Genomic DNA, 26,687 nt, shown 5'->3' on the forward strand with positions numbered 1-26,687 from the left:
AGTAAAAACATTTTGCACCATCTGCCAAAACATTAAGAAACACCTAATTTTATAATGGAATTGTATATACAACATAAAGTCCTAGCCTCCACCTGTCAGTGGATCACCAGCTTCCTGAAGGACCGGCAGCAGCAGGTGAGGCTGGAGAGCATCTTCTCCCCCACAAGAACCATCAGCACCGGCGCCCCCCCAGGGGTGAGTTCTCTCCCGACTCCTCTTCTCCCTCTATACCGATGACCACCTCAGCGGACCCATCTGTGAAACTCCTGAAGTTTGCAGATGACACCACTTTTATCGGACTGATCCAGGACAGTGATGAGTCTGCATACAGACAGGAGGAGGAGTGACTGGTACACTGGTGTGGTCAGAACCATCTGGAACTTAACCTACTTAAGACCATCCTCAACTACAATGTATCTGGACCACTTCCGGTTCCTAGGAACCACCATTTCTCAAAACCTAAGATGGTCCTCACACATAGTCAATGTTCTGAAGAAGGCCCAGCAGAGATTAAACTTCCTGAGGCAACTTAAAGAAGTACAACCTTCAACAGGAGCTGTTGGTCATCTTCTACACTGCCATCATTCAGACTGTCCTGTCTTCATCCATCTCAGTGTGGTTTGGTTCATCCACCAAACAGGACAGGTCCAGACTGCAACGAATAATCAGGAATGCAGAGAGAATAATCAGGGCTGACCTTCCCTCCATCCAGGACTTATACAGGTCTATGGTCAGGAAAAGAGCAGCTACAATATCTGCAGACCCCACACACCCTGCACATAAACTGTTTAGGCTTTTACCTTCAGGTTGGCGCTACAGAGCGCTGTCTGTTAAAACCCGCCGCCAGAGAGACAGTTTCTTCTCCCAAGCTGTTTCTCCTTCACTTAACAGTCAGAGTTTCAGAACAGCACCATGGACTGATCTCGCATTATATTTTATTGTAAAGTCAGTTGTGTATATATGTACATTTAGAAGAAGATTTTATTTTCATTTATTTATATTTTTTAAAAAAACTTTCACTGAGAGCCAAGTGTACCAGAGTCAAACTCCTTGTTTGTGTGAACAAACTTGGTAATAAAGCTTATTCAGGGTCTGATTTCGTCGTACAAGGATTCATAAAAATAGGGGCATGAATACGTTTTAAAAGCTTATGGATACATTTAAACTTAGTTTGAGTTTGTGGTAATTTTGCCAAAATCACTTTGTTTATGAAATCCAAAATAAAATATGAGTCAGCCATACCACATAAATGGCATACTGCACCTGCATGTAATTATTGCTTTGGGGGTAAAAGAGAGTTTTAAACTAATAATGTACTTTACTAAAATATGTTGATGGAGTAAATGTGGTTGTATTGGTTCACAGAGACATAATGGAGATGATAAGTACTACTATGTGTGTATTTACATATGAGTCCGTGCCTTTTCCTGTCCAGCACATTTGCCTACAGGAACCTGTGTCTTTCTCTGTGATTGGGCTGGGCCTCATGACGGGCCCTGAAAATGCAAAAGTAGGCAAATATATCAAGAAAACCTTCTGGGTGAGAACAGTGTCTCTCCTATTATCAGCCTGGAAATCATCTCCTGGATGATCAGATGAGGATACAGCTATCTCCTCTCATCATACAAGTTTACACGGTATGAACACTTTGTTTACTTAAAGTATAAAACAAACTACAAATGTGAATGTGTTTATTAAATATTTTGTTCCAACCAGAAAAGAAAAGCCGAGACACCTGAAATAACATGGAGTATACATTCAGAGCAGTGACTCGCAGCCCGGGGATTATAATCTGGAGAGTCGAGGTGATTGGGTTTTATTTCACTGTTTATTTAATTTTATTATTCAAAGGTAGCATCCAGCACCTTCTAAATAGCTGATTTACTAATAAACCCCAAAGTAAATTCTTTCCTCTCTCTCCATGCAACAGAAAATGGAGCTGGTTCAAGTTCCTGAGAAGTCCTTTGGAAACTTTTTTGAGGGTGACTGCTATGTACTTCTGTTTGTAAGTCACTGATTAAGAAATATTGTTTGTTTTCACATTTAAAAGTGATCAGAAGGGTTTACCACCAAGTTGGCTGCATCCTCCTTAAGCCTTTACCTCTCCGTCCGTGCCAATTCTGCACTTTTGTATGTCTCCAGACGCAGAAGCTGAAAAGCTCCTTAAGTTATAACATCCACTTCTGGATTGGCTCAGAGTCCACCCAGGACGAGCAGGGTGCAGCTGCTGTGTACACCATACAGTTGGATGATTTCTTAGGCTCAACTCCAGTACAGTACAGAGAGGTTCAGCACCATGAGTCGGATACGTTCAAGGGATACTTCAAAAACGGAGTAATGTGAGCGAAAGATGTTTGTACAGTGAGACTTTGGGGAAAGGAAAATAAATGATAAATTTTATTATCCTGTTTTGTTTAGCTATAAGAAAGGGGGAGTCGCAAGCGGCATGAGGCACATCGAAACTAATGCGTATGATACTAAGAGACTGCTTCATGTGAAGGGAAAGAAAAGAGTAATTGCCAAGGAGGTAAGCCATGTTTCCAGCTGCTCAAATGAAGTGCAAAGTATTCCTACCCCTTGAGGTTTTTTAACATTTTGTCACATTGCAACCATAAACTTCAGGGATTTTAAGAGATTGACCAACACAAAGTCGCATTTACTTGAAAAGTGGAAGGAAAATGATACACAAGTATTAATAATTTATTACACATCTACACATAATTTTTAAAGTGTGGAGTGCATTTTTATTCTACTCTCTGTATCAATACTTCTTTGTAGAACCACTTTTTGCTGCAATACAGCTGCAGGTGTATTGTAGGTGTTTTTCTAGAAGATCAAAGCCAGGGAATCTAAATCAGGCAGGTGGAAATTGTGTTGGGGTTCAGGCAGATGAAAGTCTGGTGCGGATCGGGCAGCCAGAGTAACTGAACGAGGGAGAAAACAGACAGATTATTAACTAGTCAAACTTGACTGGAGCTAATGAAAGGCCTGAAGGTGTTACAGTGTAGGGTTACACAACAATCTGACGCAGTGCAGGAGGAAGATCCGTCTTTGTATGACAGCTGCTGCAGATCAGGGTGATGTGGGAGAAGTTATTTCATGTTGAAAGTGTGTTTTAATTTTTTCCATTGCATTTCAGGTGGAGATCAGCTGGCAGAATTTCAACCTTGGAGATGTGTTTCTGTTAGACCTTGGCAAAACCATCGTCCAGTGGAACGGACCAAAGAGCAACAATCAGGAAAGGCTTAAAGTAAGGTTTTTCTGACTGAATAAGTTCCTACATCAGTGTTTGGATATAGGACTCATAAAAATATTGCAAATCAGATACAGTAAAAGATAAAATGAATGTTGCATCTTCAAAGAGAAGCAAGCCCACTCCCTGTGCTTTATCTTTGCTTTGGCATTTTACAGTCATTACCCCACTAACTAAACACTGCTCACACCTTCAGTTTATCCTAATAGGTATAATAAAAATTTGCATCATTGCATGGTTGTAAATCAATCACAGACCATTTTCTATCCAGACGCAGCAGTTAAATTACATTAAAAATGTTAAAAGAGATGTAAAAGTGCTGTTCACTACAGCAGGCATTACAGGGAAACCCGGGGTTTCTCTGCATCCTGATTTTTAGAGTGAAGCAAATGCAAACAACTAGTGGCTTTACTTTACATTTAGTGTCAGGATGATCAGGGATGCAAAACAAGCAGGATGAATGAATAATATATGTCAGCTGAACAAACATAGACATACCACATTAAATCACATTAATAAAATAGAGAACAAAAACAGACTGAAGCATAAAAACATAAGAGAAGTAAAGGGTGTGACAAACTGTATTTTCTAAAAAAAAACAGTTTCTTTAACAGTTAAGCCAAAATTATTTATACCCCTGGCAGATTTAGGTAAAAAGTTTAGTTTTTTTTTTATTTTAGGAACATGTTTCCTCTGACTGGAAGTTTATTAATGTTTTGTAGTAGCCCAGCCAGAGTCCAGACATATTCAGTATCTGATCTGCAGAGGGAGCTAAAGATTAAAGTGATGGCAAGAAAGGCCTTCCTACTTCTAAGTCTTGGACCTCATCACCAAACATACAGCAAATTATCAGAATACTAGAGAAAGCATGCAAAAAAAAACCTTATGGTTCATTAAATAACTGTAAATATAAATCTGCCAGGTGTGTGATCAATTTTGGGCATAACTGTACATTTTTATAACTGGATGCATATTCACCCACCTGGGTTTTTACCTATTTTGTTACATATCGACCTGTAATTTAAATGTTCTTAAATCTTATTTTATCTGATGGATATGCACAAAATACTCTAAGTTGGTGAGGTGAAATGAAAAAAATATATGTTTAAAAAAGGATAAAAAAAGGAAAAAACTGAAAACTAGTAACTAGTATGTGCATATGTATCCAAACCCTAATACGTATCTGAGCCATGCAGATGAGCATCTTTCTGCTAATGCAACAGATTGGAGTAAGTAAAAACAATCAAACACTTATGAAACAGGTGCGACAATAAAAAAAACTTTGGTAACAGTGTGCTTTAAAGAAAACTAAGGCTGTAAATATCTGTTCAATCTTACTTTCGCTCTGCCTCCCAGGGTATGATGCTGGCCAAAGACATCCGAGACAGAGAGAGAGGAGGCCGGGCAGAGATCAGAGTGATCGAGGGTGACGCTGAGAGTAGTTCTCCTCAGAATATGGAGATCATGACGAACACTCTCGGTGAACGACCCTCTGACCTGCCAGATGGGATTCCTGATGACACTGTTGACCAGGAAGTAAAGGGAAAACTCACACTTTACTGGTGAGTTGCTCCCTTACTCTGATGATGTTTGTCCTCAAAGGCTCACTTTGAGAGAGAGTTTATGTCTTTTTCGTTATTGCTTACATGTTTGTGCCTTTGATTTCAGTGTGTCAGATGCAGATGGTCAGATGAAAGTAACGGAGATCGCTACAAATCCACTGGTTCAGGATCTGCTCAGCCACGATGTGAGTCAATACAATTTAAGTTACAAGTGAGCAAGTAATTGAACTTTCAGCTTTCTGTTTATCACCTATAACTGTCTGATTTCAAATTCATAAACCTTTTAAAACTTTGTGCTTGCCTAGAGTTCTGTTCACGATATTTACATGCTTCTACATAGTTTGAAATGACAATTATCATCATTTAAACATCATTTAGGACTGTTTTATCCTGGACCAAGGAGGCAGTAAGATCTTTGTATGGAAAGGGAAAAAGGCAAACAAAGCTGAGAGACAGGCTGCCATGTCCAGAGCTTTGGTGAGTGTCACCACATCATCAGCCTGTGTTTAAATTATCTGCCATTTTTATTTCTAGTGTTGTGTCTGGCTGCCTGTTGCAGGACTTCATCAAAGTGAAAAACTACCCAATGACCACGAACGTGGAGATAGTGAATGATGGGGGGGAGTCAGCTCTCTTCAAGCAGCTCTTCCAGAAGTGGACCGTGAAAGACCAGACTCAAGGCCTCGGAAAAGTGAACACAAGGGGCAAAATTGGTGTGTATGCTTAAAGAAAATAACAAATTACATTTAGAAGAAAGAAAGGAAAAATAAGTTTTTGTCAGACAATGCCAGTCAGTCATTTGAGTGTTTTCTCTCAATTATTGTTTAAGCTCACATCACACAAGAGAAATTTGATGCCTCCCTAATGCATGCGATGCCAGAGGTTGCTGCACAGGAGAGAATGGTGGACAATGGTGGAGGTCAGGTAGAGGTACGGCATTTTACGACAAAACACCTGAATATAAAACCTGTTTTTTCCATTAATCTTATCACAGTCAGATGGTCAAAGCAGACTTGTGTTACAAAATGTATATTTAACCTAAGGATCAGTTTATAATTTATGTCCAGTACATCTTAACTTTTGCCACCACCAGCACCTTCAGTTATCCATGTATCTGTAGCTTTGATAATGCTTTAAAGGTACAATGTAATGCAGACTGTTGTGTAAAGGGGGTTGATGTTTTTTAAAGCTTCATATAACACAACATAAAAATTGCAATGACACAGAAGATGTTGAAACCATACACCAATTAAAATAGGTGTGTCTCATGAGTAACTGTTAGGTTATTATTAGAAATATTAGCCTCCACTCCCAGATACTTAGTTCAGTATAATCCAGATTTCTATAGCGAGAAACAACAGATAGACAAATCTGAACATTTGTGCTGTCTTAGTGTTTGCTTTCTTTGTGCCAGTGTTGACATCGAGAAGGAGCTTCAAATAAGGGCAAATAATAGCAGGATTTAGAAAAAGTTGCATTCACTTTAGCAATGATTGGAATTGTGATACTAGTATCTCTAATGCTTGAATAATGTTAAATAAATTAGAAATCAGAAAATGTTACTATTTGTTTTTACTTTTTTAAGGGGATTCTATGAGGGGTTCTAGGTTCCTTACCCAACACCACAATTTACCATCATTTGTTAGGATATCTGTGGCACTTATACATCTGCTTTATCAGCAATTTAATTTACTACATGGCTACAACAAAGTAGTTATCTAGCAGCCTGCAGGACAATCTGCTATTTGAGCCACTTAATGTCTGCTTGCTCCTTGGTCAGCCTTCCAGCACTCAGGGTCGCCTGATGCCGGTGGTTTTAAAAAAGGCCACGAGTACCATGGAAAGAAGCAACCTGCTAAAAGCTTTAGCTTCAGATGCTTTCATTACTTTATTAATTGACATTTTGGTAGATTTGCAGTGTTTTTCTGTTACTGCCTGTATTTGTAGTTGTAATTGTAACAGCAGTGTTGCTGTTTGTTTTGGGCTATTGTCACACTTGCAACAGTACAGCAGCAATTTTCTGCCACATATGATTCAGATGTAATTAAAGGGCATAGATCAAGTTTTTAAAAGTGCTTCCTTTTCATTTTTGTTCGGGCTTGGAGCTACTAAAGGTTATGCTCATTACCATGTCAAGAAATACAGCACAGGCCAAAAGTTTGGACACACCTTCTCATTCAAAGAGTTTTCTTTATTTTCATGACTATAAATATTGTAGCTTCACACTGAAGGCATCAAAACTATGAATTAACACATGTGGAATTATATACTGAACAAAAAAGTGTGAAATAACTGAAAATATATCTTATATTCTAGGTTCTTCAAAGTAGCCACCTTTTGGTTTGATTACTGCTCCGCACACTCTTGGCATTCTGTTGATGAGCTTCAAGAGGTAGTCGCCTGAAATGGTTTTCCAACAGACTTGAAGGAGTTCCCAGAGATGCTTAGCACTTGTAGGCCCTTTTGCCTTCACTCTGCGGTCCAGCTCACTCCAAACCATCTCAATTGGGTTCAGGTCCGGTGACTGTGGAGGTCAGGTCATCTGGTGCAGCACCTCATCACTCTCCTTCTTGGTCAAATAGCCCTTACACAGCCTGGAGGTGTGTTTGGGGTCATTGTCCTGTTGAAAAATAAATTATGATCCAACTAAACGCAAACCGGATGGAATAGCATGCCGCTGCAAGATGCTGTGGTAGCCATGCTGGTTCAGTATGCCTTCAATTTTGAATAAATCCCCCGGCCTTCTTGGCGTCCCTGTCGGGGGTGCTGGATAGTGCCCCTCCCGGGGACTCCATTATTCTGCTGGGGGACTTCAACGCCCACGTGGGGAACGACAGTGACACCTGGAGAGGCATGATCGGGAGGAATGGCCTCTCCAATCTGAATCCGAGTGGTGTTTTGTTATTGGACTTCTGTGCTAGTCACGGATTGTCCATAACGAACACCATGTTCAAACATAATGGTGTCCATTAGTGCACTTGGCACCAGGACACCCTAAGCAGGAGGTCGATGATCGACTTTGTTGTCGTATCATCAGACCTTCGGCCGCATGTTTTGGACACTCAGGTGAAGAGAGGGGCTGAGCTGTCCACTGATTATCACCTGGTGGTGAGTTGGATCCGCTGGAGGAGGAGAAAGCCAGACAGATTTGGCAGGCCCAAGCGCATAGTGAGGGTCTGCTGGGAACGCCTGGCGGAGCCCTCGGCCAGGGATGTATTCAACTCCCACCTCCGGGAGAGCTTCGACCAGATCCCGGGGGATGTTGGAGACATAGAGTCCGAGTGGACCATGTTCTCCGCATCTATTGTCGATGCTGCTGCCCATAGCTGCGGGAGTAAGGTCTGCGGTGCCTGTCGTGGCGGCAATCCCAGAACCCGGTGGTGGACACTGGCAGTAAGGGATGCTGTTAAGCTGAAGAAGGAGTCGTATCGGCTGTGGTTGGCTTGTGGAACTCCTGAGGCAGCTGACGGGTACCTTGAGGCTAAACGTGCTGCGGCCCGGGCTGTGGCAGAGGCAAAAACTTGGGCCTGGGAGAAGTTTGGTGAGGCCATGGAGAAGGACTACCAGTTGGCCTCGAAGCGATTCTGGCAAACCGTCCGGCGCCTCAGGAGGGGGAAGCAGTGCTTTGCCAACACTGTTTATAGTGGGGGCAGGAGACTGCTGATCTCGACTGAGGACATTATCGGGCGGTGGAAGGAGTACTTCGAGGATCTCCTCAATCCTGCCATCACGCATTCCGTGGTGGAAACAGAGGCTGGGGACTCGGGGTTGGACTCTTTCATCACCCAGGCTGAAGTCACTGAGGTGGTTAAAAGCTCCGCGGTGGCAAGGCTTCGGGGGTGGATGAGATCCGCCCTGAGTACCTCAAGTCTCTGGATGTTGTAGGGCTGTCATGGTTGACATGCCTCTTCAACATTGCGTGGCGGTTGGGGACAGTGCCTCTGGACTGGCAGACTGGGGTGGTGGTCCCCCTTTATAAGAAGGGGGATCGGAGGGTGTGTTCCAACTACAGGGGGATCACACTCCTCAGCCTCCCTGGTAAGGCCTACGCCAGGGTATTGGAGAGGAGAGTCTGACCGATAGTCGAACCTCGGCTTCAGGAGGAGCAGTGTGGTTTTCGTCCCAGCCGTGGAACACTGGACCAGCTCTATACCCTCTACAGGGTGCTCAAGGGTTCATGGGAGTTTGCCCAACCGGTTCACATGTGTTTTGTGGACCTGGAGAAGGCATTCGACTGTGTCCCTCATGATGCCCTGTGGGGGGTGCTCCAGGAGTATGGAATCGGGGGCCCTTTATTAGGGGCCATCCGGTCCCTGTACGAGCGGAGCAGGAGTTTGGTCCGCATTGCCGGCACTAAGTCGGACCTGTTCCCAGTGCATGTTGGACTCCGGCAGGGCTGCCCTTTGTCACCGGTCCTGTTCATAACTTTTATGGACAGGATTTCTAGACGCAGCCAAGGGCCGGAGGGGGTCTGGTTTGGGAACAGTGGATTTCGTCTCTTCTTTTTGCGGATGACGTGGTCCTGCTGGCCCCCTCTAGCCAAGACCTACAGCATGTGCTGTGGCGGTTCGCAGCCGAGTGTGAAGCGGCTGGGATGAGGATCAGCTCCTCCAAGTCCGAGGCCATGGTACTCGACCGGAAAAGGGTGGCTTGTCCTCTTCAGGTTGGAGGGGAGTTCCTGCTTCAAGTGGAGGAGTTTAAGTATCTCGGGGTCTTGTTCACGAGTGAGGGAAGAATGGAGCGGGAGATCGACAGACGGATCGGTGCGGCTGCCACAGTAATGGGGGCGCTGTGCCGGTCCATTGTGGTGAAGAGAGAGCTGAGCCGAAAAGCGAAGCTCTCAATTTACCGGTCGGTCTACGTTCCTACCCTCACCTATGGTCATGAACTTTGGATCACCGAAAGTACGAGATCCCGGATAAAAGCAGCTGAAATGAGCTTCCTCCTTAGGGTGACCGGGCACTCCCTTAGAGATAGGGTGAGGAGCTCGGCCATCCGGGAGGGGCTCGGAGTAGAGCCACTGCTTCTCCACATCGAGAGGAGCCAGTTGAGGTGGCTCAGGCATCTATACCGGATGCCTCCTGGATGCCTTCCTCGGGAGGTGTTCCAGGCACGTTCCACTGGGAGGAGGTCCAGGGGACGGCCTAGGACACGCTGGAGGGACTATGTCTCTCGGCTGGCCTGGGAACGCCTTGGGCTCCCCCTGGAGGAACTAGAGGAGGTGTTTGGAGAGAGGGACGTCTGGGCGTCTCTGCTGAGTCTGCTGCCCCCGCGACCCGGTCCTGGATAAGCGGAAGACGACGAACGAACGAACAATCTAACAGTATTTAGGTAAAGGTTGGAAGTCCTGCATCAATTCTGGCCAGAATCATCAATCCGATACACACGAGCATTTATCCTATCGTTGATCTCACTAGAATAATTTTATAGTGACAAATTTTTGGGTAAACATATTGGCAGTGAATGGAAGCAGATAAAAGTCTCATGACATAGTCATGAAGGTTTAACTGCTGTAATGTAGCTGTTGAAAACGGTTCATTTTCCCACAACAAGATGTAGATGACTCTAAAACGTAACTTCACACAAAACCAGAGGTGGTTGGAAAGGAAGTTAAAATACCTATAAAATAACTATATAAAATCAGGCTGTAGTTGCAGCCAAATATTCTCTTGTTCATGTGGCTCAGACACTGAAGAAAAAAAGAGTTTTAGCTAAAGCTATTTATTACAGTTAAAAATGCAGGAAGAGAGTTTGGAGAGATTTCATTATTGAGTTTTTGGGGTCTAAGAAGGTGGGACACATATTCCAAAGTGTAATTTATTTATGTTTAATACTTTTTAATCTCTTTAGGTTTTCTGGTTCTCAGATATGATGATGTTTGCTCTTTAACTTGTGATTCTCTCAGGTGTGGAGAATTGAGAACCTGGAGCCTGTCCCAGTGGACCCTAAGGGGTATGGATACTTTTATGGAGGAGACTGCTACCTGATCCTCTACACTTACTTAGTTAACAACAAAAAGTGTTATGTGCTGTACATTTGGCAGGTGAGGGCACACTAACTTGATTATATGATGTGGAAGCATTAAGCTGCTTCATCATGGTATTGTAAGATATTGGTGTGCGCTATCTTTTGTGTTTTTAAGGGGCGCCATGCCACACAGGATGAACTGGCAGCTTCAGCGTTTCAGGCTGTAAACCTAGATCAGAAGTACAATGACGAACCAGTTCAAGTGAGAGTAACAATGGGAAAGGAACCAAGACACTTCATGGCAATTTTCAAGGGAAAAATTGTCATTTTTGAAGTAAGATGGTATTTATATTGTTGTGATAACAATTTACTCTGCTAATTGGCTACCGAAAATGTTAATCATTATACTTGGTACTTTTATTTTCTTCCAGGGTGGCACATCGAGAAGTGGGTGTTCTGATCCTGAGCCTCCAGTAAGGTTGTTTCAGGTTCGTGGCTCTGACCAGTCCAACACAAAAACCATTGAGGTTCCAGCCCTGGCCTGCTCTCTGAACTCCAACGATGTGTTTCTGCTAAAGAGCCAAACAGGAATTTATCTGTGGTGTGGGAAGGTAAAAGAGTCACTGCAACAATACCACTGATTCAGCATAGTGTTGAAAGCTTTTTAAGCAGTTTGTTTGGTGTTTTTTGTTTGTTCGTTTGCATTCCGCCTTGCAAAAAAAAGCATACTGCTTGAGCTTTTATGCTTTTTGTCATGTCACAACCACAAACCTCTCTGTATTTGGGATTTTTTGTGACAGACCAACACAAAGTAGTGCATAACTGTGAAGTGAAGGGATTAACATACATGTTTTTTTTTTACAAATAAAAATCTGTACAGCGTGGCATGCATATGTATTCAGCCACCCTGACTAATACCCCAAGCAAAATCTAGTGCCAATAACTTTTTTTCAGAAGTCCCCAGTGTCCACCTGTGTCTGTTTTTATCTCAGTATAAAGCCAACTATTCTGTGAAGGCCTCACAGGTTTGTTAAAGAACATAAGTGAACAAACAGCACCATGAAGATTGAGGAACACAGTACAACTTTCAGGTAGAAGGTTGTGGAGACGTTTAAAGCAGGATTAGGTTCTAAAATCATATCCCAAGTTTTGATCATCTCACAGAGCTCTGTTCAATCCAGCATCTGAAAAAAAAAGTATGGCACAACTGCAAACCTACCAGGATGGCCCCCCACCTGAACGGACAGGCCGGGCAAGGCTACATTTACAGCCCCAAGTGTTTTAGGATATGTCTCCACTGCCTCTGCACAGTAGAGACTGAGGTTTAGATTAGATGGAAAGCGGCTGTGAGCATAAATTTCCTAGTCTTGCCTCAAATCCGATTTAGTTCTGGACTTTGACCAGGCCATTCTAACACAGGAATACTGTATGTTCTGATCTAAATTATTCCATTGTGGCTCAGGCTGTTTGTTTAGTGCCGTTGTTCTGCTGGAAGGTTAACATCCATCCCAGTCATCAGTTTTTGCAGCATCTAACAGGTTTTCCTCCAGGATTGCCCCGTTTTTAGCTCCATCCGTTTTCCCATCCAAATTTCCCCTGCTTCCCTGTCAGTGTTGAAGAAAAGAATCCCCACAACATGATGCTGCCAATACCATGTTCCACTGTTAGCTTTGAACCTCATACAGCACTTTGCATGTAGACCAAAAAGCCTAATTCTGGTCTCTTCTGACCACACCACCTTCTTACACTTTTGCTGTGCCCCTTAAATTACATGAAGCAAACTGCAAACATGACCTTTTGTGGTTTTCTTTTAGCATTGTTTTTCTTCTTCCTACTCTTGCCTAAAGGCCACATTTGTAGAGTGCTTAACTAATAGTTGTATTGTCAACAGAGTCCCCCACCTGAGCTGTGGATCTCTGCAGCTCCTCCAGGCCTCTTGGTTGCTTGGCTGTAGATCAGTGATCTTCTTTCATAGGCTGTCAGTTTACATGGGTGACCATGTCTTTGTAGATTTGCAATTGTGCCATCTTCTTTCTATTCACCTCACAATTTTGCACTACTTTTTGTTGGTCTATCGCATAAAATCCAGTTGTGATCCTGCTAACCCACACTAAGAAGCACCTAGGAATATGACACTCCAAAACAGCAGATAATCATTTGATTTTTTAGGGCTCAAGTGGAGATGAGAGAGCCATGGCAAAGGAGGTCAGCTCTGTGATAGGCCTCGGCCCAGAAAGAGGTTTTGAAGAGATTGTAGCCGAGGGTCAGGAGCCTGTTGAATTTTGGGAGTTGCTCGGAGGGAAAACTCCTTATGCAAATGACAAAAGGTAAATAATGAGGCTAATAGTGGTGGTACTTTCACTTTTAATGCAATAAAGCTTTTGTAGGGTGAGCACATTTGAGGCTCTTCTGTTAATTTTAAGTGTTGGTTTCCGCAGATTACAGCAGGTGGTGTTAGACCAAGAACCACGCTTGTTTGAATGCTCCAACAAGACAGGCCGCTTCATCGTCAGTGAGGTGGCTCAGTTTACACAGGATGACCTCAGCGAGGATGATGTCATGCTGCTGGATACATGGGACCAGGTAGTAGGCAGAGCATCTTACAAACAAGGTAAACCATGGCATTTTCTTCTATTGACTTTAATCTCCTAATCCTTTTTCTCTTTTTCACTCTTAGCTGTTTCTGTGGATTGGCAAAGAGGCGAATGAGGTAGAGCGCAAAGAAGCTGTAGTCACGAGCCAGGACTACCTGCGCACCCACCCTGGAGAAAGAGATCCGGACACACCCATCATCCTGATCAAGCAGGGCTTCGAACCACCCACGTTCACTGGCTGGTTTGCTGCCTGGGATCCCTCAAAATGGAGCGTGAGTTTTCCAAATGTAACAATGTATTTCTTTTTTTTTTTATTAAACCGATTGTTAAAAATGTTTCTGTATTTCAGGGAGGAAAGAGCTATGAAGAACTGAAGAAAGAACTAGGAGAAGATGAAACACCTGTTGTTGTAAAAATTGTATGTTAATTAATTTTTCTAAACCCGAAAAGTAGCTGTTGCATTTAGAAAAACAAACAAAATTACTAAATCACTGACATTTACCCAAATATTTAAATTATATATTTTGAATTTCAAAATGACTGATTTTTGTTACATCCTAACAGTCCTAACAGTGAAGAGTAAAAACTATTTAGTTTGCATGGTCAACGTTTTAAATCATTATGCATATTTGGACAAGACTAACATTTAATCTTCCCTATTTTGATCGTACCTTAAATATATTGCTTATACAATGTCAAGCAAAAGTATTTATATTTCTTTAACCTATTTTTTTATTTTATAATGTTTGGTATGCTGCCTCAAGCGTTGTAGGGGACATACTGTACATAGAAGAAGGGTCTACATGGTGGTGGCAGCATCATGCTGTGCAACTGTCAGGAACATGGGTTAAGAGTAAATGACAATAAACTTTTTAGGACAGCAATTTATCTTCCATTCTGCTAAAAAAATGAAAATGTATTTCTTTGAAGTGGCGAATTATTAATGATTCATAGTCTAAATTCATTTTTTGCTTCGCTGTTTTTTTCTAGGAGGAAATCACTGAGACGGTAAAAACCTTTCAGCCTTTTCCACCCAACATGTTGGTCAACAAGGAACCCAACGAGCTGCCTAAAGGGGTGGACCCCTCCGAGAAAGAGGTGTGTGTGTTTTGTTGTGCTTGTGAGGGAAATAGATGCATCAGGTAAAGTTTAATGCAGGAAAATGTCGCATTATGGTGCTAGAACAGCTTAATTGCACTTTAATGTTGAATCTAAAAGCCTTCTGAAAAAGAAAAGTCCTTACTATCGATAACACCCATCAGCCATCCTTTTATTATAAATCCTATTGAATTCATTCTCTTAAAGCACTCTGGAGCATATTAAAATGTTGCTGATCAACTGTACACAAACAATTATATTCTTACAAAGCATATGTTGCTTCTTAAAAGAAAGCATCTTCACTCCCAGCTTTTTGTCGTCTCTGTTTTAGAAGCACCTCTCTGATGCTGACTTCTCCAGCTTGTTTGGGATGACCAAAGACAACTTTGCGAGCCTGCCTCAGTGGAAACAGCTGAACCTGAAGAAAAAGACAGGCTTGTTTTGATAAAAGTCTATTTCTGAGTTAAAAAGTAAACAGCAGCTTATTTTCTATCAGGATTACACTTTTTACAGTAGTTCTTGATGGTGTATCACTCTTACTGCCATTTAAATCCTACTTTTTATGAAAGCTTTTTGCTAAATTCACACAGTCGATGGGTTTTGTGAATGCAGCGCCCTCAGTTATTATTGGCACCTCTGTTAAAGATGTGTAAAGACTCTTTACCAACTATATGCAATCAACATTTCTCCTACAGTTCTGGATATTTTGACCCCCTCCTGACTGGTTGCTAGATTAACAATTCCTTGTTTTAAACTGTTTATTTTACTTTTTATTAAAAGAAAATTTGTCACTGCTCTGATTGTACAGCCACGCAAAAAGATTAAAACAATTCGGATACGTTTTTATTAGGAAACAATTAAAGTCTAATCTAACTGTTATGTTTGAAACAAAAGTATATAATCACTGGTAAATACTTACATTTAACCTTCTTTTAAGCATCAAACTAAATATTTCAACAAAAATACACTTTTTGGAAGAGGAAAAAGTTAGGACACTCTACCCCCTAATAGCCAGTTCTAACCCCTTTGGCTGAAATAATTTCAGAGAGATGCATCATGCAGCCATCTACCAGTCTCTTCAGATACTTTCAGCTGTGAGATGTTTGAGAGGTTTCTTGCATGCACATCCCTATTCAAGTCACTACACAGCATCTTAATGAGATCAAGCTCTGGGGATTCCATGAGAGTGAGCAAAATGTCCCCAAACCATGAAAATGTCTGCCTCCACGCTTTACAGTTGGTAGGAGGTTTTCATTTTCATGGCAAACACATTATCTGTCCTGGTGTCCAAATCATTCAGTTCCAGGTCATTTATTCAGTTTTTATTGCTTATCTATAATACTTAAATGTTTTAGGGTTTGTAAAATGTATATTAAACATCCATATTTTCCATATGTTATATATGCAGGCAACTCATATCTCTCTTTCTTGAGTGCCATGTTCTCTTGTCTTTTCTATTTTGAAGAATTTATTATTGAAAAGGCTTGTGTCATGTCATATTTATTACTAATTAAATGGCCCTTAATGGTCTGATCAACCTAAAAAGGTAAAAGTTAATGACAAACTAAAAAAATTATATATATTAGTGGTGATTTTTTTTAAATACATACATACAAACACACAACACAATTATTTATTAACATAGGATACTTTTCCACTTTTTTCCAATATTTGTTTAAAGTATTGACTTCTCCACTAAATAAATGTACTACAATTAAAGGTTTAATTTTTCTAAATGTTTAACAGTGAGATTATGGCTCAAAATTTTATTTTAATTGTTTTTACAACTTTTAACAGGGATAAACAGTCAATAAAATAATGGGTATTTTATGTATACTGCTGACTTTTATTAGCATTAAACCCTTACAAAGGGGGAAATGTAGTGTTTTCTATCGAACTCAGACATCAAGATTTATCTTAAAAAGCAAACTAAGTGTATAGAAGCTGTGATTTTTCTTTATCGGGGTTCTGCTTTGCTATCTGTTGGACAAGCACTGAAACATGTTATACAGAAGGTTTCTTTTTTCTGTCAGCATTTTCCTAGCAATGTGGGTTTTGTCAGTTCCTTGTCAATTTTGCATTACTCAATACTCTGCACAGGATTACTTTCAGTATATGATTTAATTTAGGTCACATTCTTTAAACACTAATCACAATATGGCTAATTTAGTTCCTTTTTAAGTGTCAAGCTCCAATAAAGCTGCACGTGAAAGCATTTCCTTATGTTTCAGCTGAATGTCTGAATGTTGAATAAACATAAACACAAAAGGCATGTCAATGTCAATTTATTTTCAAATAACTCATTCTTTATTTTTTACAGCAAAACATTTAAAAGCTCAGAAAATGACAAAACATATCAAGACCCACAAAAGGCATCCAGATACAGGACTTTTTTTTGCATTGTATGGAAATCAAACAAATCCAATGAGCATTTGTAAAAAATTTTACAAAAAAAGTCTGCTGACCAGCGCTGGCAACATTTAAAGGATACATTTCTGTTGGATAAGAAATAATATCCATTTGACCTCATAAATAATGTCCAAAAACAGAGACTTGTTTGTTTTCTGATTCATTTGATACGACCAGATTGTTTCTAAACTGATGACAGTTGGACAAGACAGCACTACAGTCATTTTAAGGAGGAAAAACACCATCAAGGCATTAGAGCTAGTTGATATCTTGTATATCTTGGCAACAAGTACAATAAAGAGTCAAGTATTAGTGTGTTAACCAGCATTTGCGTGAAGAATGTATGATAAGCAAAGGCAAACACTTTCATGCTGCTTGAAAACAACATGACTATATGATGCTAAATGCAGCTGAAAATCCACTTTATATATCCAAGCGTCCAGAAATTCATTAGTATTGTTTTAATAGGCGCATTCTTCAAGATTAATGTATATTAATCTAGCATATGTTTTAAACTTTCATCAATTGTCTCTTTTCTGGAAAAAAAAAAACATGAAACATAAACCAAATTATGCACTAAATGACATGAAAAGGTATTTGATATTATATGTGTTGAATTACTTTGTGCAAAAGTACAAAGAATGACGAATCTTTTCATTTGCAGTTTGTAAAACATTAAGTATGTTTGTGATTATGCATGACAAAAGACACAAACTTGGTTTATTGTTGCCTTAAGTATTGAGGAGAAATGTGACAACATAGAAAATGCGTCCAGCAATAAAAGACGTCCAAAGAGACATTTCAGCAAGTTCCACAAAAACAGTGCAAACCTACCATATCACTATGTAGGCAGACAGTATTTAGCCCGCTGCATTTCAGATGATTAGTTCAAACTGAAGTGTTTGGTTGAGAGAGGAATGTTGTTGCTATTATAGTCTGACAAACTACTGACATTAAAAAAGTGCAAATGCAACCGCATTTTTTAAAAACCTCCAGGGCAAAACATATCAAAGGGAGTGTATAAAAAACGATTTTAAGACTGAAGAGTACATTTGAATGGGGTTTAATCATAATTAAAGAATCCCTATTATTAATATTCCAAGTATCTTATGATACCATGCAAAGATAAACGTCACAATATGACATAAACCTGATTCAAGTAAAAATAATTTGTCTATTTTGAAAAGAAACATTAAAACTGACCCAAAACAGCAACGGTCCATGTCTGGATTCCTATAGAGTTTACCGTGTTTTAGATACAGATAAATCCTGATAGCATATAAACTAGCAATTATCCCTATACATCCATGTATAAAACAGTAAAGGCAAACTTCAATATAATGTTTGGCAACTAACATAAAAGAAGTCTGTGAGTTTAGATATAAACCTGAGCTGTTTGGTAGTGAATATGTACTACAGTGATTTGGTTAAAATATAGTAAATAACACCGTAGAAAGGTGTCTTTAGCATCCGTTCAGTCCATATCATGAAGGCTTCAACCAAGTGAACTGACTTCACCTGCGACGAAGAAAAAGCTAATTCTTGCCTTTTTTATGAAGCCAGGATATGTTTGGCAATTTAGCTTAAAGGGCAACTGAAAACAGTAAACTTTCAGTGTAAAACGCTGCAGATAAATGTTTTTGATTTATAAATCAAATGACTGCAGCTCAGATTGAAGTTTTCTATAATAACAATAATAAGGACAATTAAAAAGCTCTTGAATTTTACCAAACATAAAAAATGTTTCACCTTTAAACTCTGTTATATTTAAGACAAAACACAGGCGTCCGGATTGGCGGGGCCTTTTTCTTTACCCTCCGAATCATCAGGCAGGTCTCCATCACCTGGAAAGGTCCGGTCCTGCTCTGGGGTCTCGGCAGATGCGTCCTCATAGGCACTTTTGTCGGAGTCGTTTCTGTCAGGAGAAGGATCCCGCCCGTCCTCCTTGTGGTGTTCATAAGGCCTCTGAAGAACTCCATCGGTGGAGACAACGTTGTCCAGTGCTAGAGAAGGCAGCTGGCTCATGAGATGATTGATCATTCCTCGCGTCTTTGTAAGGCCACCTCTCACATCTTCTGATTCTTTGTCTGTTCCCCCTCTCTCTGGAAATGCCAGCCCCCCATGGTCAAGTTTGGTGCTACAAGGTTCACACAGCAGGGAGTTATTTTCTGCTTTCTGCTCATCTGTTTGGGAAGTCTCAGTTGTTGCTTCGTCCGTCATGCTCATTGTAGCAGTTGGTTCCTGTAAAGAGAGTAGAAATTCCTCAGTATTAAATAGTTTAATGCACTTTAACTGTTTTTCTTAAATCTTAAGGTCTCTGTCTAAATTCCTGTCTAAAGACAGGACATTTTAGACTTATTTAATAAATATAAATGTATCTTTTAAAAAATTAAAAAGCCTTAAATCTGAGTACATTTATTCAGCTAATCCCAGGTTAAAACAATGATTCATGAAAAATAAACTGCAGCACAATTGCTGGCAGCCTGAGAAGTTCTTTAAGATAATGTCACTAAAGAATTTTGTTCTAATTGCTAATTTCTAATTAGCAATCTTTGTCTTTCCTTGGATTGAATCCGCACAATATAAAAACAGTGAATTGAAAACTGAATTTCTTCTGTTTCCCCAGGTATCACCATAACACAACATGGAGGTCCATTTCTTTTACCCAGTGGCCAAGAGGCTGGATGAGGGCCCACCTGTATCCCAACACTATGCACAATAAGCAGGTAATTAAATGAGGATAAAAAAAATCTCCCAGGCTCAACTGCAACGGAGACCGACATCTTGGGATCAGCAGGACTAAGAACCTTAGAAATGTGACTTTTCCTGCACACCTTCACCCTCTGATAGGACCTATGCAGATGGCCCTAATGATGACATGAGGTTGAGCTGAAGAAATCGTTTATCCTACAGAAGATGTTCCTGCGACTGTCAAGCTACGCAATGATTGTGGCTCTAAACAGTGTTGCCAGATCTCGCTAGAGACACAAGCAACCAGCTCTATGAAAACAAACCCAAAAAAAGGTCAAATCCAGTCTTTTAGTACACTCTCTTTTCCCAGATTCTCCCCACTTCCTGCAACCCATTCTCACGGTGTCTCATCATTTATCTCCCTGTCACTCTGGGCTCTGACGTGAGTGTGTTTGGGGTGTGTCGAGTCAACGCGGGCGGGCATGATAACCAGGAAACAGGAGCGAGGACAGGACAAACGACCTACTAGTCGTGTTTGGCTTTATTATGCGGAGCTGGGAGATAATCAGGGGGTTTCACTCGGAAAGAAAGCCAAGGCCAAATACACGACTTCACATTCAAAAAGAAGCCCAAAAAACCTCAACCTGCGAGTAACGAGATTTGCAAGCGACTTTAGAGAAAAACAAGCCCAAAGTCATTTATAATAAGCGGACTTGGCAACACTGGCTCTGAAGCAGCTATGATCAAATGTTTATTTAGATGCAAGTTCATACATGTCAGCAAGAGCTCCTTAAAGCGACGGGTTGTATTCTACTTGTTCAGAGTTTGGTGACCTTGAACATGAACTGCCTCTAGCCAGTGGTTCATGCTATCTAGTGGTTTGGAACGGTCTCTTCCTAAAAACTTTAACCACAGTAGATTATATTTCTGCACTGATTGTGAAATGTGCCAAAAATTCTAGTTCTTGTGGAGTTGATAAGCGCCTGATGTGTGAGAACGGGCCAACAACAAACGACAGATATGTGGGAAAAGCACCTCCTGCCACCAGTTAGCTGTGGGCTGGTTTCCCTTCCAAAGCAAAGGCCCCAGGAAACATCATGGATTTGAAATTCCAGCACACTGAAAAAAAATTATCTGACGGACTCTACCAGAAAACTAAACACGTAATAAACACAGATATGGCTCAACAGACACAAAATCAGCATTTTCCATGGCCACCTCAGTTGCCAGACTTTAATCTTATAGCAAATGATTTGGTTGAGCTGAAGATAAGAGAGCCTACCAGAACTTGCCAGTAACGTAAAATAAAACAAATAAAACTATCCTTTGAAAATGTAACAACAGCAGCCAATAATATTATAATGGATAACTAAGTCTGCATATGTTGAAAATAATGTGTTTGTTTCACAGCTGTTGTTGTTTTGTTGTTGTTTTGCTCACCAAATAGTGTGGATGGTATAGTCCTCATATTCAGTCATTCAAGGATATTTACCATACAGCCTTGTCTCTCCCTAATTATGGTTTTAAGAGCCAACTTGAGAATATCTGTTCCTTGAAATCTTTACTATTAATATTGTTTATTTACTTACATATGTAAATCCTATTTTCATGTATGGACAATTATTAATTATATGCTGTAAGGTGCATTTGGTATTTAGGTCACTAACCAGTGGAATGTGCTAGAATCTTAGCAAAAAAAAGTGGTCATGTAACCAACATGTGTTATACACTTATTACATTTTCAAAGGACAGGTTAAATGCTACTCCAAAGACGTAATGTCTTAGTATACTACTGGCAATATGTTACTATATACTCACTCAAGGACATTATAACATTATTGGCTTTATTACATTTAAAATGTCTAACGTTTTTAGGATGTTGCTAGATATTATGTCACTGACCGTCATTACAGTGTTTGTTGCAACAAGATACCAATTATTTTTTTACTGGTTAACTAGTTTATAAAAACTCAACATTTTCACCCCATTAAAAACATGTACTTAAATTTATAATACTGCAATAGGATTTTATTTTATTTTAAACCTTGGGGTTGTCCAGGGTGTACCCTGCCTCCCGCCCATAGACTGCTGGAGATAGGCACCAGCTGCCCTGCGACCCACTGACTGACTGACTGACTGACCTTTACAGGGGGTGCCAGTAAGTCTGCCCATGCTGTACCAGGTACAGCCTAACAATCTAACACTGGCCCTTTTTCAACGTTTATCTTCACTCTCTGCACACTTTTCTGTGTGAGCAGAGATTTTAACTATTCTAGTTCTGCAATTATTGATTAGAAACTGATTTGATAATCGGTGACCCAATGGTATCCAAACCTTTTGTCTTGCGGGCCAAAATCATCAAGCCAAAAGGCTGAAAATACTAGTAATCTTATTTTTGTAGAAAAAGGAATTTGTGAATCATAGATCAGAAAACACATAAAGTCCTCCATGTTTGCCCTATTAAAAAAGAGGGATACAGTTTGCTCACTTTTGGGGCCTCTTGTGTTTTCTATTTTGTTGAAATAGGACATGGGTCCCTCTTTCCTCAAAATGGCTTACTATATTTAGCCAAGTTTAATGAACTGCTGCGTCCAAGTCTGTTTTTGAGGACAAGTAACTATGAAATTAAAATGAAAGAAAAAAGGTTGGTCAATCAAAGAACGATGCTTTATGTTGTGCCTAACATTTTATTAAAGGAAGTGAAAATCTCACCCTAAAAGATTTTTAAAAGGGTACATCTGGATCAACTGCTTTTGCAGGCGGGCCAAATTTGTATTATTCTGCAGTCAGTGGCCACATAAAATCATTCCAGGGGTCGCAAATGGCCCCTGAGGCGCAATCTGATTTCCAATGAGTTAATAATTTCAGCCCTTAATTAAATAAAAATACCATACATGGTGGCTCCAGTTCCTGCTACATAATCATTTTGTTCTTTTTCTTGGCAGGCGCAGTGTTAGTTGTCTTTTATTACTTTTCAAACTCTTGTGCTCAGTGTCTGGTCTTGTTTTAACATTATGGCTCTTTATTCATGCATGTCATCGACCAAGATGGACGCAGTGATGCAACTAGATATAGAATACTCACAAGGCCGCTGGTCTGAAAAAACATGGCAAACGATTTAGAATGAGTCAGAATCTTCCACCAGCCACACCTTATCTCCAGCACAAGGTGCATTTGTTTCCAAGGTTTACACCCAATGCATTGGATTCTATTCATGTGCTTCCTTCTGCTTAAACATTATACATTTCTTGTTATATAATTAACAAAAAGCTTTACACTCCATTTTTTTGTTGACGAAGTGGAATGTAAACTAGTACATTTCCATCACCAGGCAAAATATCCTAAAACGGGTTCAAAGAACCATAAAATTGCTCTAACTTTCACAGAAAAGGCATAACTTTAAACCCTTTATCTGTCAAAGCAATACTTCACTGACATCACATCAAGTTCTCATTTCAGTTCCTGTTTTACCTCTTTTAATCTCTCCACCTCCTTCATCAGAGAGTGAACTAGGCCTTCCAGTTTCCTCTTCTCCTCTCTCTCTCGTTCCAGCTCCTACAAAGAAAAGGATATCAACGTAACAAGGGGGTGAGCAGTTTTCATGCAATTAGGACCTACAAATTTTAGCTTACCAAATTCGCCTGTCCAGCTTCCCTCTGGGCTTCAGCCAGCAGCTCCTCTACGCTCTCCAAAGTGTCCTGCAGGACGTCCACCTGAAACAACAGAGTCTCTCGCTCGACCTCCAGCCCACGCAGCTCTTGCACCGCCTCGTCATAGCTGGCCTGCAGCTCCAACTGCACCACACACATTAACTACAAATCAGTGTGAGCAAATTAAGCAGAATGCAAGCCACGGTCAGTGGTAGAATGAGCGCTCAAAGAGCTCCCAGAGGAAGCAACCATATGTGGGCTGGCTTTGATTCATATGTTCAGAAATATTTTTGTGAATTACTTTAGGACTTTGAAAACGGCAATACTTCAAGTGACTTTGATGTCTCGAAAGACAGTAAGAAGAATAAGAGTTACCATTTCTGGTAGTCCCATGAAGAGGTCCTGTTCAGACTGCTGAAAGGAATAAATACAAAATATCAGTTAGCTTACAAAGCGTGCACAGATTGGAAGAAAATCATCTTCATATATAGTTTATCCAACCAACTCTGGACTAAAATGTAAACACAGAGGAAGCTTGCAACACAGAATAAGTTATAGGATAAGAGCATTATGACTACCTCCATTTGCAGCTCAGAGGAGCATCACGGATCAATCACATTCAACTGCCCTATTCCAACTGCCCCCCTTATTGCAGTGACAAAAATAGTTATAACAATAACATGTAGATAAATGAAAATGATGTTTAGTTTTAGACTATATTGCACAATTAATGGTGAAAAACGGTGATACTGTTCATGTGAATTTGAATAAATCAGTGAAGAACATTAACCTCAACACAACCACTTTGTCAGCAACTGTGGATATTTTTGGTAAGCGAAACTACAAGAATGCAGAGTGGCACAATTGCAGTGGTAAGCATAAATCCAAGTTCAAGGTTGAATTCCCAAATGGAGGTCTTGCAGTATTCTCCTCTCCACCTATGCACTTGGTAAAATGTAGCCAGACAAGGGATTGGCAGACAGAGAGGCATGATGCAACACTCCAGAAAACACGTCTCCACTGCTCTAGAGTCCAGTTGCGAAGTGCTATACAACGCTGCCTCCATTGCTTTGCATTGCTCTCTGTGATGTTAGGCTTGGAAGCAACTGCTCGACAATGAAAACTCCTTCTATGAAGCCTCTCTACACACTGTTCTTGAGCTAATGTGAAGGCCAAATGAAATTTGGAGGTCTGCATTAACTGCTTCTGCAGAAACTTGGTGAGCTCTGCAAAATATGTGCTTCACCACCTGCTGACCCTGCTATGTGATTTTAAATGGCCTACCACTTTGTGGCTTATCAGGGGTGCCCAAGTCCAGTCCTCAAGAGATATTATCCTGCAGCTTTTTGATGCATCCCTTCTGCAACACACCTGAATCAAATGGCTGAGTCTCATCAGGCCTGGTAAGGAGCCATTTATTTGATTCAGGTGTTTTGGAGTAGATAGAAGCTCGGCTGCTGCTGTAGTAATATTCAGTAGCGAGGAAAGTTCCAGACTCAACTTCACTGAGCTCTTGAGAGCAACCCATTCTTTCACAAATGTTTGTAGAAGCAGTCAGCATACATAGGTGCTTTATTTTATATGCCTGTGGCCAAAGAGGTGATTGAAACACCTGAATACTCCGGGCTAGTGGTTCTCTGCCCTGGTCCTACAGACCCCCCATCCTGCATGTTTTAATGTGTTTCCCCGCTGCCACACACCCGACTTATGCAGCACTTGATGGCATGCTGAGGGGGCAATGAAATCATTTAAAACAGCTTTGCAGGAGCTGAGACATATCTAAAACATGAAGGACAGTAGACCTAGGATGCAGAAACACAGCTCAGGCAATACAATGATGATGATCTTCTTTATTATTTTTGGACAGGAAATTACATCATTTTACCTAAGAACTTATATATAATAACAATGTTTTTAAAAAGAAATTCTACTCCATTTTCGAACTTCCATAGCATAGTTTTGAGCTTCTAAAAGGTTCAATCCTTGTGCTGCAATGATAAAGACGACAAATACAGGGTGGAGGACACCATGACAGCCCTCATTAATCTCTCACCTGGCTGTCAGTCCTCTTCCTCAGAGTCCCTGTTCTGCTGTCGCTCCGGGGCAGCCGTCTGGAGGAGCTCTCGGTCTGAAGAAGATCACAATCAGAACCAAAACAACAGGCGAAATTAGCTCATAAAGGGGAAGTGAAGCGCAGCTATAGGCCAGGAGCAACCATTAGGTTTTATTCAGCTAGGCGTTGTTTTGTTATAAACAATGTAATAAGCACGTAATCATCAGCTGATCGTGTTTTTATAGTGTTAATCAGGTGGAGTTGTCTCACTGAACGGCCGCTTTAGCTCCACCGTTAACGACGACGCCGTAATTTTTCCTCACCTCCTTTATGATGCTGCGCAGAGACTCATCCTCGCTTATTCCTCGAGAAACAGTCCTCTTCCTCGGAGAACCGCTGCTGTCCAGGGCGGCCGAGTGCATTTTTTCACACTTTAAATTGAGTTTTCCTTTAAAGAAGAGACGCCTACGGCTCTACTTGTGCTGTGAATGTTGTGCGTGGTGTTTAGTTCCTACTGAGCAACGCAGCAACGCCAGCGACGCCCAGGCTGCAAGCTACAGCAAGCCGCAGGGAGCAAACCGTATAAAACGCCTTATTCCGCCAGCGTTCACTAAGGTCAGATCCTGATTGTAGCCGTGAAGAGGGTTAAAATTGAACTTTGTTTTATAGTTTAAGCAAGCAAATCTCGAGTTCTGTGTGATAAAATGAATCAGTGACAACATTTGCCAAGTATTAAATGAGTTTGATGCCTCAAGTATACATACATTAGAATATTATTGAAAATATGATTTGTTTCAGAAAATTTATTTTAATACTTCACCAAGTGAAATGATACTAAGTAGATTAATTACGCACTGAGTGATGTATTCCAGGTGTTTCTTTTTGTTATTTTTTTTTTAACTATCTCTTACAACTACTGAAAGCACAAAATTCAACTTCTCAGAAAATTTGAATATTTGAAAGTAGTAAATAAAGGGAGTTTTAGTTGAGAATAGTGAGTCTACAGAAATGTATGTCAATTTACTGTACAGTATATGCACTCAATGCTTGATCAGGTCTCCTTTTGCATGAATTATCGCATAAGTGTGGTGCGGAGTGAAGGAGATCAGCTGGTGGCACTGTTGATGTGTTATCGAAGTCCAGGTTGCTTTAATAGTGGCCTTGGGTCCATCTGCATTGTTGGCTTTGGTGTCTCTTATCTTTCAATTTACCATCCTCTGTGTTTGGTTGGTCATTCATTAAATCAAGTATCGGTCCTTTTGGCAGTGTGGGCATGTGCCAGGTCCTGCTGGAAAATTAAATCAGCACCTCCAGAAATCTTGTCTGCAGAGGGAAGCATGAAGTGCTTTAACATTTTTTCGTAGAAGGCTGTCCCGAATTCTGAACTTGATAAAACAAAGTGAACCAGCA

The 26,687-nt window shown here is 40.7% G+C and overlaps 2 protein-coding genes across 3 annotated transcripts; one reads left to right on the forward strand and one right to left on the reverse strand.

The window, feature by feature from the left end:
• Window positions 1-1,507: 1,507 nt before the first annotated feature.
• avil (advillin) lies at window positions 1,508-16,746 on the forward strand. Its single transcript, XM_047346759.1, has 20 exons — window positions 1,508-1,637; window positions 1,717-1,805; window positions 1,931-2,005; window positions 2,143-2,339; window positions 2,419-2,527; window positions 3,140-3,250; window positions 4,610-4,815; window positions 4,922-5,000; window positions 5,194-5,292; window positions 5,375-5,528; window positions 5,645-5,745; window positions 10,721-10,858; window positions 10,958-11,116; window positions 11,214-11,393; window positions 12,952-13,109; window positions 13,221-13,365; window positions 13,460-13,648; window positions 13,726-13,794; window positions 14,367-14,474; window positions 14,806-16,746. The coding sequence occupies exons 2-20, from the start codon at window positions 1,746-1,748 to the stop codon at window positions 14,917-14,919; spliced, it is 2,451 nt and encodes an 816-aa protein (XP_047202715.1). The 5' UTR covers window positions 1,508-1,637; window positions 1,717-1,745; the 3' UTR covers window positions 14,920-16,746.
• si:ch1073-456m8.1 lies at window positions 16,744-25,833 on the reverse strand. Of its 2 annotated transcripts, none has more exons than XM_047346763.1 (6): window positions 25,601-25,833; window positions 25,278-25,352; window positions 23,600-23,635; window positions 23,207-23,368; window positions 23,046-23,129; window positions 16,744-19,124 (listed from the first exon to the last, which is right to left on the reverse strand). In XM_047346763.1, the coding sequence occupies exons 1-6, from the start codon at window positions 25,697-25,699 to the stop codon at window positions 18,651-18,653; spliced, it is 930 nt and encodes a 309-aa protein (XP_047202719.1). In that variant the 5' UTR covers window positions 25,700-25,833; the 3' UTR covers window positions 16,744-18,650. The 2 variants fall into 2 exon arrangements, with proteins under 2 accessions (XP_047202719.1, XP_047202718.1); XM_047346762.1 differs by having other exon boundaries at window positions 23,600-23,638; window positions 25,601-25,832.
• Between the last annotated feature and the right edge of the window lie 854 nt (window positions 25,834-26,687).

The sequence above is a fragment of the Girardinichthys multiradiatus genome, chromosome 20, assembly GCF_021462225.1.
Source record: "Girardinichthys multiradiatus isolate DD_20200921_A chromosome 20, DD_fGirMul_XY1, whole genome shotgun sequence".
In the NCBI taxonomy this organism is placed as follows: domain Eukaryota; kingdom Metazoa; phylum Chordata; class Actinopteri; order Cyprinodontiformes; family Goodeidae; genus Girardinichthys; species Girardinichthys multiradiatus.